At 45.0% G+C, this 13670-nt stretch overlaps 1 protein-coding gene across 4 annotated transcripts in view; it reads right to left on the bottom strand.

The window, feature by feature from the left end:
• Nucleotides 1-13670, bottom strand: part of PCDH15 (protocadherin related 15) — a 637965-nt gene that overhangs the window by 59241 nt on the left and 565054 nt on the right. For all 4 annotated transcript variants that reach the window (XM_039719696.1, XM_039719693.1, XM_039719694.1 and 1 more), the window contains 2 exons: nucleotides 3609-3718; nucleotides 2268-2408 (listed from right to left, as the gene is read on the bottom strand). In XM_039719696.1, the coding sequence (XP_039575630.1) occupies nucleotides 2268-2408; nucleotides 3609-3718 (251 nt within the window). The remainder of the gene's footprint in view (nucleotides 1-2267; nucleotides 2409-3608; nucleotides 3719-13670) is intronic.

The raw sequence follows: 13670 nt of genomic DNA, 5'->3' as shown, positions 1-13670 counted from the left end.
CTACTAAAGTATTTTAAATATATATATTTATCAAATTCTTTAGCCATCCCTGCAGAACAGTGTATATTCTAAGGAACAGATCTGTTGTATACTCATCCAAAGGCACCCAGCTTGTGCTCCTTTAAGCTGGCCTGAAATTAAACTCCAGTCATTATCAAGCATTCCTGAATAAAATAATTCAGACATCACTTTTTTGGAAGTGCTGCTCAGTTGAGAAAGCTGCTCTAGTGCAGAGTGTGAGTCAGAAGAGGGAATGGAGGGAAGGACCTGCTGACTGCCTGTCATGGGTTGACCCTGGCACAATGCCAGGACTCTCATGAAAGGTATGTTTCTAAAATGGTTACTGTGAGATGTGACCCAGAAACAGAACAAAACAGGCTTTAACTTGGGAATGGAGGGATAACCACAACACTTTATTAATCTACAACGTAAGAGTCAAAAGAAAAGAAAAAAAACAAAAACAAAAACACACACAGCAATCCACAATGGAATACCTTCAAAACACTCCTCTTTTCTCCACCCTTTTAACACTTACTCTCCTCTAACACTGAATTCTCAATCCAGTACTATCTTTCACACAATTTCCCCTTAGTTCATCAGGAGAGAGGAGTCTCCTTCTTGCACCATGGGCCTCCCCAGGAAACTCAGTTGGAACTTCCTGTGCTTCCATGTCACACGTGGCAGCTGCTCAGAGAGAATTTGCTGTGGTGACTATCCATTCCATGTCTAGTGCTCTCACCACTGTCTATGGATCTAAACTGCTTCTTAGGTCTTTTAAGAATGCCTCGCTTAGTTCTAAGAAGTGGCAGCTTCTCACTATTTCGGACACCTGTCCCCCCCATATTTCACCCCCTGGGGCCTGGGGGTCTCATGAACAGAGATCCTTCTCCTCTGAAGGCAGAGGGCTCCACCACACCCTCCTCATCAGTCTCTGTTTTCTCTACTTCTTCTCAAACGGCTTTGTCACTCCTGGCTTCAGCTCAACCGCCTCCCCCAAGGTGCAGTCTCTACATTACAGGAAGATTTGGCTTTGTCTCGTGGCTATGTAGGAGAAAAGTCTAGCCAAAAGGCCACTCTAATCATCTCCTCCATCTAGGGCACTTCTCATCTGCTGGTATTTCTTCACTTCTTCGAGCCTTCTTCTCATCTGCCCCTCTTCCATCCTCTCTAAACTCCCAGCTGGGGAGGATCAGTGTTTTTACAGCTTCCATTTTTTCAAGCCGCATGGCCTCCCCTGCCCCACCCAGATGCAGCGGGGCAGGGGGAGGAGGTCAGATCGCCTCACCTGCCGGACTCCAAAGAGGAGGTCCCTCTGGGAATGCTCTGCTTTTAACCCCTGTGTGTTCTCAGAGGCGTATCCAAATCCTCAGTGGATACCACAGGTGACAATTTCAAATCTGGCCACTGACTGGTTTGCTTACCACGTTTCCAGAAATGCACTTCCTGGCCAAACCAAGACACTGCCTTGTGTCTTCAGCCAAGTCAGGAAGGTTTGGAGAAGGCTGTGTGCTGCATGGGAGCCTGATCTGCTTGCTGGGTATTCCTTGGCTGTATTTTTATGACTGTATTTTTATGGATATAGCCTTACCTGAATTTCTCCCAGGCACAGGGAGAAGCAGGCAGCTCTGCCTTTCTGTCCCCTGGCAGGTACATCCTTGAGAGTGGCTAAACCCGCACAAGATCTCACCCTGCTCTTAAGGAAGCCAAGATCCTGACCGCTGATTAACCCCGATGTGTGGCACTCCAGACATTCAATTCTTACTCAAGGAAAAAGAAATATCCAGGATAATCCAGGCTCAAAATCTCCTGCTGGTTCTGTAGGTAGCATTGGAAAGAAACCCTGATGAAGATATTGGAACTGCCACCCTTGTACAGTGTCTCAGACCATCCCCAAGATTTATGGCCTGTTCCCAATATTTGAGCACCTTCAACTAACACAGAATCCCAAAGTGTTCTGGGTTGCAAGGGATCTCCAAGCCCATATAGTGTGAGCCCTGGCATGGGCAGGGACAGCTCCTACTATCCCAGGCTGCTCCAAGCCCCATCCAGCCTGGCCTTGGAGACTTCCATGGATCCAGGGGCAGCCACAGCTGCTCTGGGCAAGTCAGGCTGAGAGATCCAAAAATGCAGTGTGGGCTGTGATCCCATCATCACCATCACCCCCCTAAAACACAGCAAGGTCACTGGAGAGCAGTTTCAGTCTTTTCAGCAAATACCAGCAATATCTGTGTGAAAAAGATGGCAAAGGAAGGATTTTTGACACTTACTTTTGGAGGGGACCCGCAGGTTGGATCTCACCACCTGCAGGGAGTCTGCCTGCACTCGGAGCTCATAACTTTGGACACTTTCATAGTCCAGAGGCTTTTTCACAGAGATCACTCCTGTTCTGTTGTTAATGGCAAACACATCTGGAAGCCAGCAAAAAGACAGGAATTTCATGAGATGCATAAACAGGGATTTTCAATGCCCAAGGGTTTTATTTTGGGGGTGACACAATTCTCTGACACTGCCAAGCAAGTCGTTCCCTCCCTGCCTCCCTCCCTCCCTCCCTCTTGGAAAACACCACATAGCTCATCTTTGAAGATATTTTTAAGCAGTAGAGTGGCTTTATCTCCCCTGCTACTGGGATAACCAACCCAGCATCACAAAATCATGGAATATCCTGAGCTGGAAGGGACCCAAAGGATCAGGGAGTACAACTCCCTGCACAGGACTTGAGTACAAATGGAAAGATGGGACAAGACAAAGAGCCCAATCTCACAAAAAGGAGTATGGGATGGGGAATTCTTTAAATCCCTCCCAGTAATTCTGTGTTATTTTGTCAAGATATCCAGGTGGATCACAGAGAGTATCCCAGCAGGATGTTTTGTTTGGATATTAGGCTCTAATCCAATATTTGTTGCAGCATGGCCAAGTCCATAATCCCTTAAATCAGATTTTTAAGTGAGTCAATTCCATCAAAGCTATTTATGTTTTTATTTTGATGTGCCATGGACTCACACTATGTGGCATCTATGGGAATTTTCACATCAGTGAGAATAATTTTCTTGTAATTTCACTAATTAATCTGATCTTCAGCTTATCTCCAAAGGCTTAGTAATGGTAGTTACAGAAACATAGAATGGTTTGGGTTGGGAGGGACCTTAAAGCCCATCCAGTGCCACCCCTGCCATGGGCAGGGACACCTTCCACTGTCCCAGGCTGCTTCAAGCCCCAATGTCCAACCTGGTCTTGGACACTGTCAGGGATCCAGGGGCAGCCACAGCTGCTCTGGGCACCCTGTGCCAGGGCCTGCCCACCCTGCCAATTCCTTCCCAATATCCCATCTTAAGTTCTCTGTTCCAGCCTGAAGCCATTCCCTTTTACCCATTCTTTACAAAAAGTCCCTCTCCAGGTTTCTTGTCAGTCCCTGCCAGCCCTGGAATTTCCTCCTGCCTGTCCAGATGAGGTGGGATTTCCCCTCGATGACCTGAGAGTTCTTCTCCAGCCTTAATGGTTCTGTGATTTATCTCAGCAGCTTTACTTCTCCACAATTTCTTGCAGATCTCTGGTTCCCCATTAGCACAAGACTGAAATACTAGTATTAATATAAATATTATTACACTTACCCTCTTCATTCCCTGACACAATAGAGTACACCACTGTCTGGTTCAAGGCGGCCGCGGTGACAACGGTGACCACAGTTCCCTTTGGGGCACTTTCACTCACTGGGGGAGGCCTGCAGAGTGGGACACAAGGATTTGTGTTACATTCCTGAGCAGCAGATTACTGACACTTATCCCTCAGGTTAGTATGTCCTTCATCTATTAGCCTGCCAAAGGATCTGTTACGAGAGAAAATCATATTAAAAAGGAAAATGTTTAACCTTTGAGAATGCAAAAGTCACTGAGAAGTCCAACAGATAAGAGGTGGCAATGTAAAGATGTAATGATTCTTGGATCTGAGAAGTGGGAAAGCAGGGAATAATGAGGAGAAACAAGAACACCACAGCCTAATAAATTGGAAGTAAAAGAAAAAATAGATATTTTCTATATATATACTTTATATATATATATATACTTTATATATATATATATATATATTAATAGATCTTGAATATATTCACGTTTACTAAGATAACTCAGTAATCTGTCAGAAAACCACGCAGAAAATTCATTCATGGGTAAAATTCCATGCCTTAAATAGGAATCACATTGGGGTCACCTCTATGGGAATTTCCACTCTTCAGAAAGATTTTCCTGTTTTGGTACCAAAACCCAAGATGCTTTTCAGGAAATGAACTGCAACCCAATGCTACCCAACCTCTGTAAGGGTGGGCAGGCCCTGGCACAGGGTGCCCAGAGCAGCTGGGGCTGCCCCATGATCCCTGACAGTGCCCGAGGCCAGGCTGGACATTGGGATTTGGAGCAGCCTGGGACAGTGGGAAGTGTCCCTGCTCATGGCAGGGGTGGCACTGGGTGGGCTTGGAGGCCCTTTGAACCCAAACCAATTCTGAGCTGATGTCTTTAAATCAGCAATCCAAACAATTTCAACAAGGAGAAGTGAGAGTCTTGAGCTCATCTCAAATCATCCTCCTCAGATATTCCTCTTGGCAAGCAGTGGTTGAATTAATGCTTCAAACTCTTCAAAATAAATTTAGAAGAAAGTTTTGACATTCATCTATGAATGTGGATGGGGTTTTTTAATGTATTATGCAGATGTTTTCAATTTTTAAAAATTACACTCATTTGATAGATAACAAACACCAGATGAGGATCTGCTCAGAGAGGCTCCTGAGTCTGAAGATCAGTTGTGCACTGATCTTCAAAATTCTGGACAGAATCTACAGCTGCTTCTTTCCAGGGAATATCATGGAGGTATTCAAAAGGCCAAATGGCACCTGGGGACAAGGTCTAGTGGTGGCTCTGGCAGTTTTGGGGGAACAGTTTGATTGGATGATCTTGGGGGCCCTTTCAGGCCTAAATAATTCTGTGATTCCATGACTATTTTATCACTTTCCCCTTTCATCTTCCAGGTGGTTTTCAAATGTTCCACCCCACACCCCATTTTCTCATTCTAAGGGCAGGGAATGGGCATGGCCCTGAGGCTGCCAGAGCTCCAGGAGCACTGGGACAACGCTCTCAGAGACAGGGTGGGATTGTTGGGGTGTCTGGGCAGGGCAAGAATCTGGGATCAATAATCCTTGTCTGTCCCTTACAATTCAGGATATTCCATGATTATATCAAAGTTCAAACCCCAGGACACAATCCCAACTATTGAACCCAAACTTTTCCCACCAAGAAGTGGCCAATCTTCCCATGAAGTCTGCCTTACAAACATTTCCTTTGGAAACAATATTGCTTTGAACTTCCTAGAAAAACTTAGAGATAATGAATATATGAAATTAAGTTTTGGATCATGCAATATAAGAGTGATCTCCTCTTTTTTTCACTGATGGAAAAATCCCCTTTTACTCAAACCCACAGGCATGGAGCAGATCCCTCTGCTCCCACCGTTCTGTGTCAGTGATTGGAATAAATTTCCTTGTTGCTCCTTAATTTATTAAGCTCTTAAACCATTGCTATGAAAAGCTTTTTAATGTTCATTTCACCAATGCAAATGCTAATCTTAGGGATTAAAAACATGCCAAAAGGCAGGGAAAGATGGGGAAAGACAGGAGGAAAAACCTTCCAAAGCTGGAAGCATTAAAAGCTCGAGTTCTTTTGATGAGGTCAGAAAGTGCCCTTTTTATACTGCATTGTAGATAATTTTGTTTTCTTTGTCTTCTAAAGGTGTGGGAGTGTCACAAAAGCCCTACATTTCATTCCCAGCACAATTCCAGGATATTTCTGCAGTGGGGATGACCTTATAGCTCCCTCTGCCAGTGCTGAATCCAAGGGATTGGTAAATCAATAATAATTAGTGAGAGGCTTTCTGTTTGCTCTGGAGGGAGGGGGAAGAACAGCAGCCCCCCCTCCCCACTATGATAATTGCACTGATTTCATTCCCTTCCTTTAATTCCAGGGATTTGGAACAACAGGAGCAATGCATCAGCTGCAGTAAAACACCCAGTTCATCCCTTCAGAGCATTCCTTTGGACTGTAGAGAAACAAAGCAGCAGAAGATGAGCATTCAACTTTCTGTATCCTGCTCTTTATCCTGTGCTTCCAGCTCTAATAGCCTTTCCAAGGGAATAAATTCCTTATTTTCCAATGTTTGAATGGCTCAGATGGAAAATGGTGCTTTTTTGCCCTGACATGCCAGAATTTTGCATCACTGGATGATAAAAGTTGGATTTTTTTGTGGGAAGAAGAAAGCAGGAGAATCCAGCCCAAGCCACCCAGAAAAGGATTAGAAAACCCCCATGGGAGTGTAAGGGAAGAGAATTTCTGTGAGCTCAACACCACTGGGGGGCAGGGAGGGTGAAGGGATTGGTTTGTCACTGTCACCCAGGCTGCAGTGATGTGTCACTGTCACCTAGGTGGGGTTGGTGTGTCACTGTCAATTGGCCCAGTGCTGACTGTCTCTGCCTCCCGGTCCAGTGCTGACTCCATGGAACCAGAATTGTTCAGGATGGAAAAGACCTCCAAGATCATCAAGTCCAGCCATCAACCAGCACCACCCTGCTCACCACTAATCACGTACCCAAGTGCCACATCCACACAGTTTATCAACACCTCCAGGGATGGGCACTGCAAAGCTCCCTGGGCAGCCCCTGCCAAGGCCTGAGCACCCTTTCCATGCAGAAATTCCTGCTGCTGTCCAAGCTGAGCCTCCCCTGGCCCAGCCTGAGGCCCTTTCCCCTTCTCCTGTCCCTGTTCCCTGGCAGCACAGCCCGACCCCCCTGGCTGTCCCCTCCTGGCAGGGAGTTGTGCAGAGCCACAAGGTCCCCCCTGAGCCTCCTTTGCTCCAGGCTGAGCCCCTTCCCAGCTCCCTCAGCCCCTCCTGGGGCTCCAGCCCCTTCCCAGCTCTGTTCCCTTCCTTGGCACTGCTTTGAAATATTTGAAACATTTTCAATGAAATGGTTCCTTTCTGAACACCCCACCTTCTCAAACCTGTGATTTCTGATTCTTTCCAAAAACTCCTGTGCCCAGGATCCACATCCATCCCATTCCGGGATGTGAGAAGGTCCCTTGCAATAAATGATACTCCACCTGCATCCTACAAATCTCAGGGATAAACCACAATTAACACCCACTTTAATCCCTATCCCACCTCATTTTTATCCAGAGTTTTAATCTCCCTTTCCTCACACAACCACCCTTTGACCATGACAACTTTAATCTATTTCATCCATTTCCATGCTATTTTTTTCCTTGACCATCACAGCAATGTGGCATTTAGGCCCTTTGATTTATTTTAACTTTTCCACAGGAATAATAAATGGCATCTTGGGAGCACCCAGGATGGGAAGGAGACCAGGGGAGACCTCGTTGATTTCTTTGAGTATGAAACCACAAAATGCCTTTGTCCCTCAGAAAATAAACAAAGCAACCACAAAGCAGAGCCGGATTAAAATAAAGATATTATTTGTGCACAAAACCACAGAAAATAAATACAATTTTAAAAAAAATGACTGAATGTGCTATATCTTAATTATCTGTGTCTTGATCAGAGTGGGAAAGGGAGAATGAGCACGTCTCAAATAGATTGCAGGGCACAACTACTGGAAGAGTCCAAGTGAAATTTTAACTTTTCCTCACTACTCTTCTACTTCTTCTTTTTCTCTGCACTAAACACATCACTCCCAGCCCTTTTTCAATTTGCCTGATAGCCAATATGCTTTAAATTCACCATGAAACTTGTCTATCTCCAAAAGCATGAATGTGAGATTTAATAAAAAATTAAATTTCAAGCCAGCAAACCCAATAATAATTTGGAAAATTGGTTTAGAGCTGAAGCTTAATAGTGGGATGTGAATGGATTCCATATGAGCAACTCCAGTTGCCTCTACTTTGTGGACTTTATATTTTATATGTATTTATATAGAATATTATAACACAATATATTTTTATATATTTATATTTTCATTTATGGAGGTTCATAAAAACCCCTCCGAAATTAAGTTATGGTGCTGTTTAATTAAGTTGCTTACCTCAACCTGATTAACATTGAGGGTGTTTTTATTCTTAGGGTGGTGAGAGAGCCAGAGCAGCTGTGGTTGCCCCTGGATCCCTGGTAGTGCCCAAGGCCAGGTTGGACACTGGGGCTTGGAGCAGCCTGGGACAGTGGAAGGTGTCCCTGCCATGGCAGGGGTGGCACTGGATGGGCTTTAAGATCCCTTCCAACCCAAACCAGTCTGGAATTCCATGATCTCCATGACAGCTCTTTTAACCCTTTCACCAGCACATAAAAACTACCTTGCTTCCTGTGCTTGCTCAGTAAAAGATAGACCTGGACATATTTTAGAGCATAAACCAGCATTTTATCAAGTTTTATACATATTTTAGAGCAATAATCCATCAATTTACTTTTGCTTTCCTATCAACTACCTGAACGGCTTGTCCCAGGCAATCATAATATTTTTTTTTCTGGAAAATAATTTTTTTGTCTTAATTAGATTCATTTATCAAGCAGTTTTATCTTCAGAGTGTCACATATTCCTTCCTGGACTTGATATCCTGCCTTTCTGTCTCAATTCCCAGATTGGTCGGAGGCACTCTGACCTCCCCATGGTATTTATCTCCAGAACAAATGACAAGGGAGTCTGAACACTGCTCTAGTGATCCTGTCTTAACCTATTGTATTTTAACCCAAATGTCAGGTTTTGCTCTCCTGACCTCTCTGTGCTCATGTTAACCCTCCAATCTTCCCAAATTAAACCTGAGGCCACGAAGGCAGGAATATTCCTGGCAGAATTCTGCAGATGAAAAAAAAAAGGGGGGGGGGGGGAAAGGCACACCAAGCCCAAAGTGGGGCACAGTCACACATTTGGACTGGTCAGACTGATGGGATAAATTCCAAGGATAACATGGCTGGAAGGAAAACACATTGCTGGATGCCAGTGGGGTTAGTACTAAAATTATGGATAATTTCAGTTCCATATCCACACCCCCAAAGTGATTTATTCCTACATTAAATTAATGTGGTATTGGGAGATCTAGCCCTCAGCCTTTCAAAGCACAGCTTCCCTGCTGGGATCTGGCTCCCTGAGCTTTCCTCTTCCCCAGGAAACATCCCACCAGAACATTACATTGAAAAATAATTCCTACAGTTCTAGTTTCCTTTTCATTTGGTATAAAGAAGCATAGAGTTTTAATACAATGCAATCAGCACTACTAACAGAAAGAAAAGTAGGGGAAAAAGGATCTTTCTCCTGTAATCACCTGGTAACTCCTCACTCCCTAATTTTTCCATGGCAAATCCTGCTTCAGTTCCTGCTGTAGAAATAATTTAATGTAACTTTATAACCACATTTGCTAATTTTTTATTACAAACCAAATAAAGTACCAGTGGAAAATAACTCTAAACCAGAAATTCCAAAGGGACAATCACACACATTTTCCTGAATCCAAGCTGCCACTGATGTGAGATGCAAATTCCAAATGTATATTGGAAGCTCCAGCTTAAGTGTGAGGAAAATATTGACTGCTTTTACCCCCACATCTCAAAATGCTGCAACTAGAAGGTTGCCTGTGGTCTTCCCTGAATAAAATGTAAATTCCATCCTAGGAAAGGTGGGGAAAGCAGTGGTAGGATCTGGATATGCTGGGAAAAGGAGAATCCAAATGGATGCTCTAAATCAACCAGCATTAAACAAAATATTTTGAGGGACAATAAAAACATCCTGTGGACTCTAACAAGAAAGGGAAAATTATTCCTGAGGGGAAAAATTATCCCTAACAGGGGAAAATCCTGAGGAGCTCTGCTAGGAGGAAAAAGGGGAAACTTCCAGTAGTTTAAAGAAATGCAGCTCAGGAGCAGCTTGATGGAAAAGCATCTAAGGTGGAATTGATATCCTGGCAGTGTCCTAGGCCAGGTTGGATTGCGGCTTGGAGCAGCCTGGGACAGTGGAAGGTGTCCCTGTCCATGGCAAGGGTGCCACTGGATGGGATTTAAGGTCCCTTCCAGCCAAAACCATTCTGGAATTCTCTGATTCATCAAGGCCTCAGCCATTCACAGATACTGAGAACCATGGAACATCCCAAGCTGGAAAGGACCACTCTGTCCAATTCCTGAGCTCCAACCCAGAGCACTGTGGATGCTTTTCCTATCTTTCTGAAGGAAGCACCAAATTACAGAAATTCCAAACATGGCATGCCACACCCCCCTACCCTCACTGTCACTGCACAGGGTTCCCCATTCCCTATATCCCAATGAGGAAAACTGAGTGAACAGCAGGAAACCAGAGGACTGGGAAAAATCTCTTGGAATAATGACTCCTGATGCAGCTCCATGATTTTGCTTTGTGAAATCCTTTTGCTTGGATGGTATTTGAATCCAATATTGAAGGATTTAATTGTGATGGCTCTTCCACCAAGGGAGAGTGAGTTCCACGTATCCCGAGATCTCCCTTTTTAGGCAGAACACATTTCCACAGCAGTGCTGGTGCTGAGAGAGAAATAAAATTAAATAAAATGCCACACTACACTTACATCGAGTTACAGCCTGGAATTCACAGCTTCCCATATTTCCCCATAAAACTTCAGATTGCTGGGCAACTGGACACATCTTTTCTGACAGGCTGGGGAGCTGTAACGCAACACTAACAGAAGCTGTAAGTTTGCAAAATTCCCCATTTTTCCTGTTCTGGAATGACTGAACACCTGGTTAATGTGCCCATAGGCACTAATTAGGAAGCAATGACACTGCTCCTGGTTCCCATTGCATTCCCTGCTCCAGCTATGAGCAATGACCTTCCCCTTGCAGAGGATGTGGAATTTATTAATTAACACAACACCAAAAAGACCCAAATCCCTTTCAACTTTTACTGTTTTAAATTGAGGACATGCTCATAAAGAGGACAGGCTTGCTAAAAATACCTCTTTATATTCATCTAAGGTTCCAGTTACATCTGGTCTCCACTGTTTCATAGCGCTACTAATTAATATCTGTTAATTAAGAAATTAAAGTGCTGCCATAAGTTGTTGTGAAGTAATGGAAACTTCTGGATGAAATCCTTGATCCAGAGGTGATCTGGGTGAAGTCAGGACAAGAGAAAGAGGATCTTGGGAAAGGGGCTCTGTATGGCAGATTTGATTTTCTCAAAAAATTGATTTATTTGGTTTCTTGGGTTTCAACCTTCTTTTTTTTTTTTTTTTTGGTTGCCCACAGGAGCTGTGGCTGGAAGTATCCAAGGGATGTTGGACAGGGCTTGGAGCAGCCTGGGATAGTGGAAGGTGGCCCTGCCCATGGCAGGGATGGAATGAGATAGTCTCTCCTAATCCAAACCACTCTGGAATGCCATGTATTTTTTTTTATCCAGAGACCATTTTGCTGGCACAAAGCAGGATGAGATCAAAGCCAGCATTACAAACATTTAATAAACCATGTGAATTGTCTCACCCTGTTTGGGGCAGGGTTGTAAAAAATCTCCCTGTCCCCCACCAACCCACTCTCCAGGCTGTCACAGGGGCTGGAGACACTGGACGTGTCCATGTTTCCACCAGTTCTGTAGAATACCCCTGGAATCTGACTGATAGCCAACACCCTGAGGGAGATGTGGTGACAAAAGCAGCATCAGCCATGTCCTTCCCTGGTACCAAAGGTCAGCTGGGCACTGAGGCGGTCCAGCCATCTCCAACTGAATGTCCACATGCCCCAGCACTTTGATTCTTTGGGATTTTTGCCTCTTTTCTCTGCACTGTGTTTTCGTGGAACAATGGCTGGCTTGGAAACCACTTTGTTTGTCAGGCACTGCTGCCATCAGCTCCCTCAGTAATCCTTAACATCCATGGCAAGGACACACAAGGATCCACACTGCTAATGCAGCTCAGCTCCTGGGCTCCTCAGGGAAGATCCAGCTGGAGCACTGGCACCATACAGGGCTGACCACAGAGTCATTGGGGTTGGAAAAGCCCTCAAAGGCCATCGTGTCCAGCTGGGAACTCAGCAGCACCCTGTTCCCCACCAACCACGTCCCCAAGGGCCACATCCACACCTGTGTGAGCTCTTCCAAGGATGGTGAGTCCACCCTTGCCCTGGGCAGCCCTGCCAAGGCATGAGCATCATTTCCATGCAGAAATTCCTGCTGCTGTCCAAGCTGAGCCTCCCCTGGCCCAGCTTGAGGCCCTTTCCCCTTCTCCTGTCCCTGTTCCCTGGCAGCACAGCCTGACCCCACCCTGGCTCCAACCTTTTTCCAGGCAGCTGAAGAGAGTGAGAAGATTGCTCTGCTGCTGCTCTGATTCTCAGAGGGAGTGAAACGTCTCAGAGGGAGGGGGTGAGGAACATCCCAAATCCCACCTGGCCTCCTCTTGTCCCCTCCAGAGAAGCCAAGGATGAAGAAGATCCCCTCTGATGGACTTTAAGGGGGGACCTCTCACAAGCCATTAGGAAGGAACTATATTTTATCCCCCGCTTATCCTAAATCAACTATTCCATTCTATATTTTCTGTATCTCAGAGCCCTCAGCTGCCCTTTGCTGTTCAATGTGGACAGCTCAGCAGTGTTTAGAAGTCTCCAGAATCACCTACAATCCAAACAAAGAAGGTGGGGGAGAGAGACCAATTAATTTGCCCTAAATGATGCAATAATGCAGAGGGAGAGCCAGTGAATAAATACCACTCTGCCTTCATCCATTTGACTGGTGTCTCCTCTGGAAGTCACTCTGAACACGGATAATGATCAATCAAAGTCTCCCTGGGTGTGAAGAGGGCTCCAAGAAGTGCTGGTGTTCCTTTGGCAGAGCTGCCAGGCTCTGCAGGTCAGCTCAAGGCAGAGTAGCACTTTCATCTCCCTTTCTGCTCATGCCATCTGCTCTCTCTCTATTTTGTATTTATTTTTGATTTTGTAGCATAGGCTGCAGCTTTATGCTGTAAAACTGTTCAACTCTGACCTTTCCCTAAATACACAGGAAGGAAGTTTGTAAACCAGCTCAAGAACAGTGCTGGAATCACCCAGATTATGCTAATTAGACAAGCAAAGATCAATACTAATCCACTCTAAAGCCACTAATTCTCAATCCATCTGAAATTCAAGCACCCACATCCAGCAGTTTTTTGTTTTGCAAGGGGCACCATTGCTTTGTGCTGCATTCCACCCTAAAGATATCCCATGGCACTGGACCATGGAAAATGAGGAAGGAAAATGAGGTCCTGTGACACCTGCCAGTTCCAGCTTGCATCACTGTCAACAAACCAAACAAAGCACAGCTTGCAGAGTGTGGCAGTCCCTGAAAACCTTAGGAATCAACACTAGCCCTGCTCCCGAATATTTGAGAGTCTCGGAGCTGAATCAGAAACTTTGGGGGTTGTTTTAATTTCATTTTCAACGTTGAGGAAAATAAACAAATGCCTTTGCTGTCCCCAAAAGAGCTTCTTAGCACTGTGCAAAGAACTTCCCAGGAATGGAGCTGTGCTTTGGAAAGGGAAACCAGGCTGTCGAGATAATCCTGAAGAGTTCACAGGGACACAAAGACAACCTGGCTTATTCAGGTGTTGTCATCAAAAGGTATTATGGGCTACAAGTCACTTTGCACTGCAAGAGCTCTTCACTGTAGTGAAAAAATATTCTCAGCTCCTGGGATAGAACTG

Source organism: Passer montanus, unplaced genomic scaffold (genome assembly GCF_014805655.1).
Source record: "Passer montanus isolate IOZ18808 unplaced genomic scaffold, ASM1480565v1 scaffold42, whole genome shotgun sequence".
NCBI lineage: Eukaryota > Metazoa > Chordata > Aves > Passeriformes > Passeridae > Passer > Passer montanus.
This window is presented reverse-complemented; position numbering and strand designations above follow the sequence as displayed.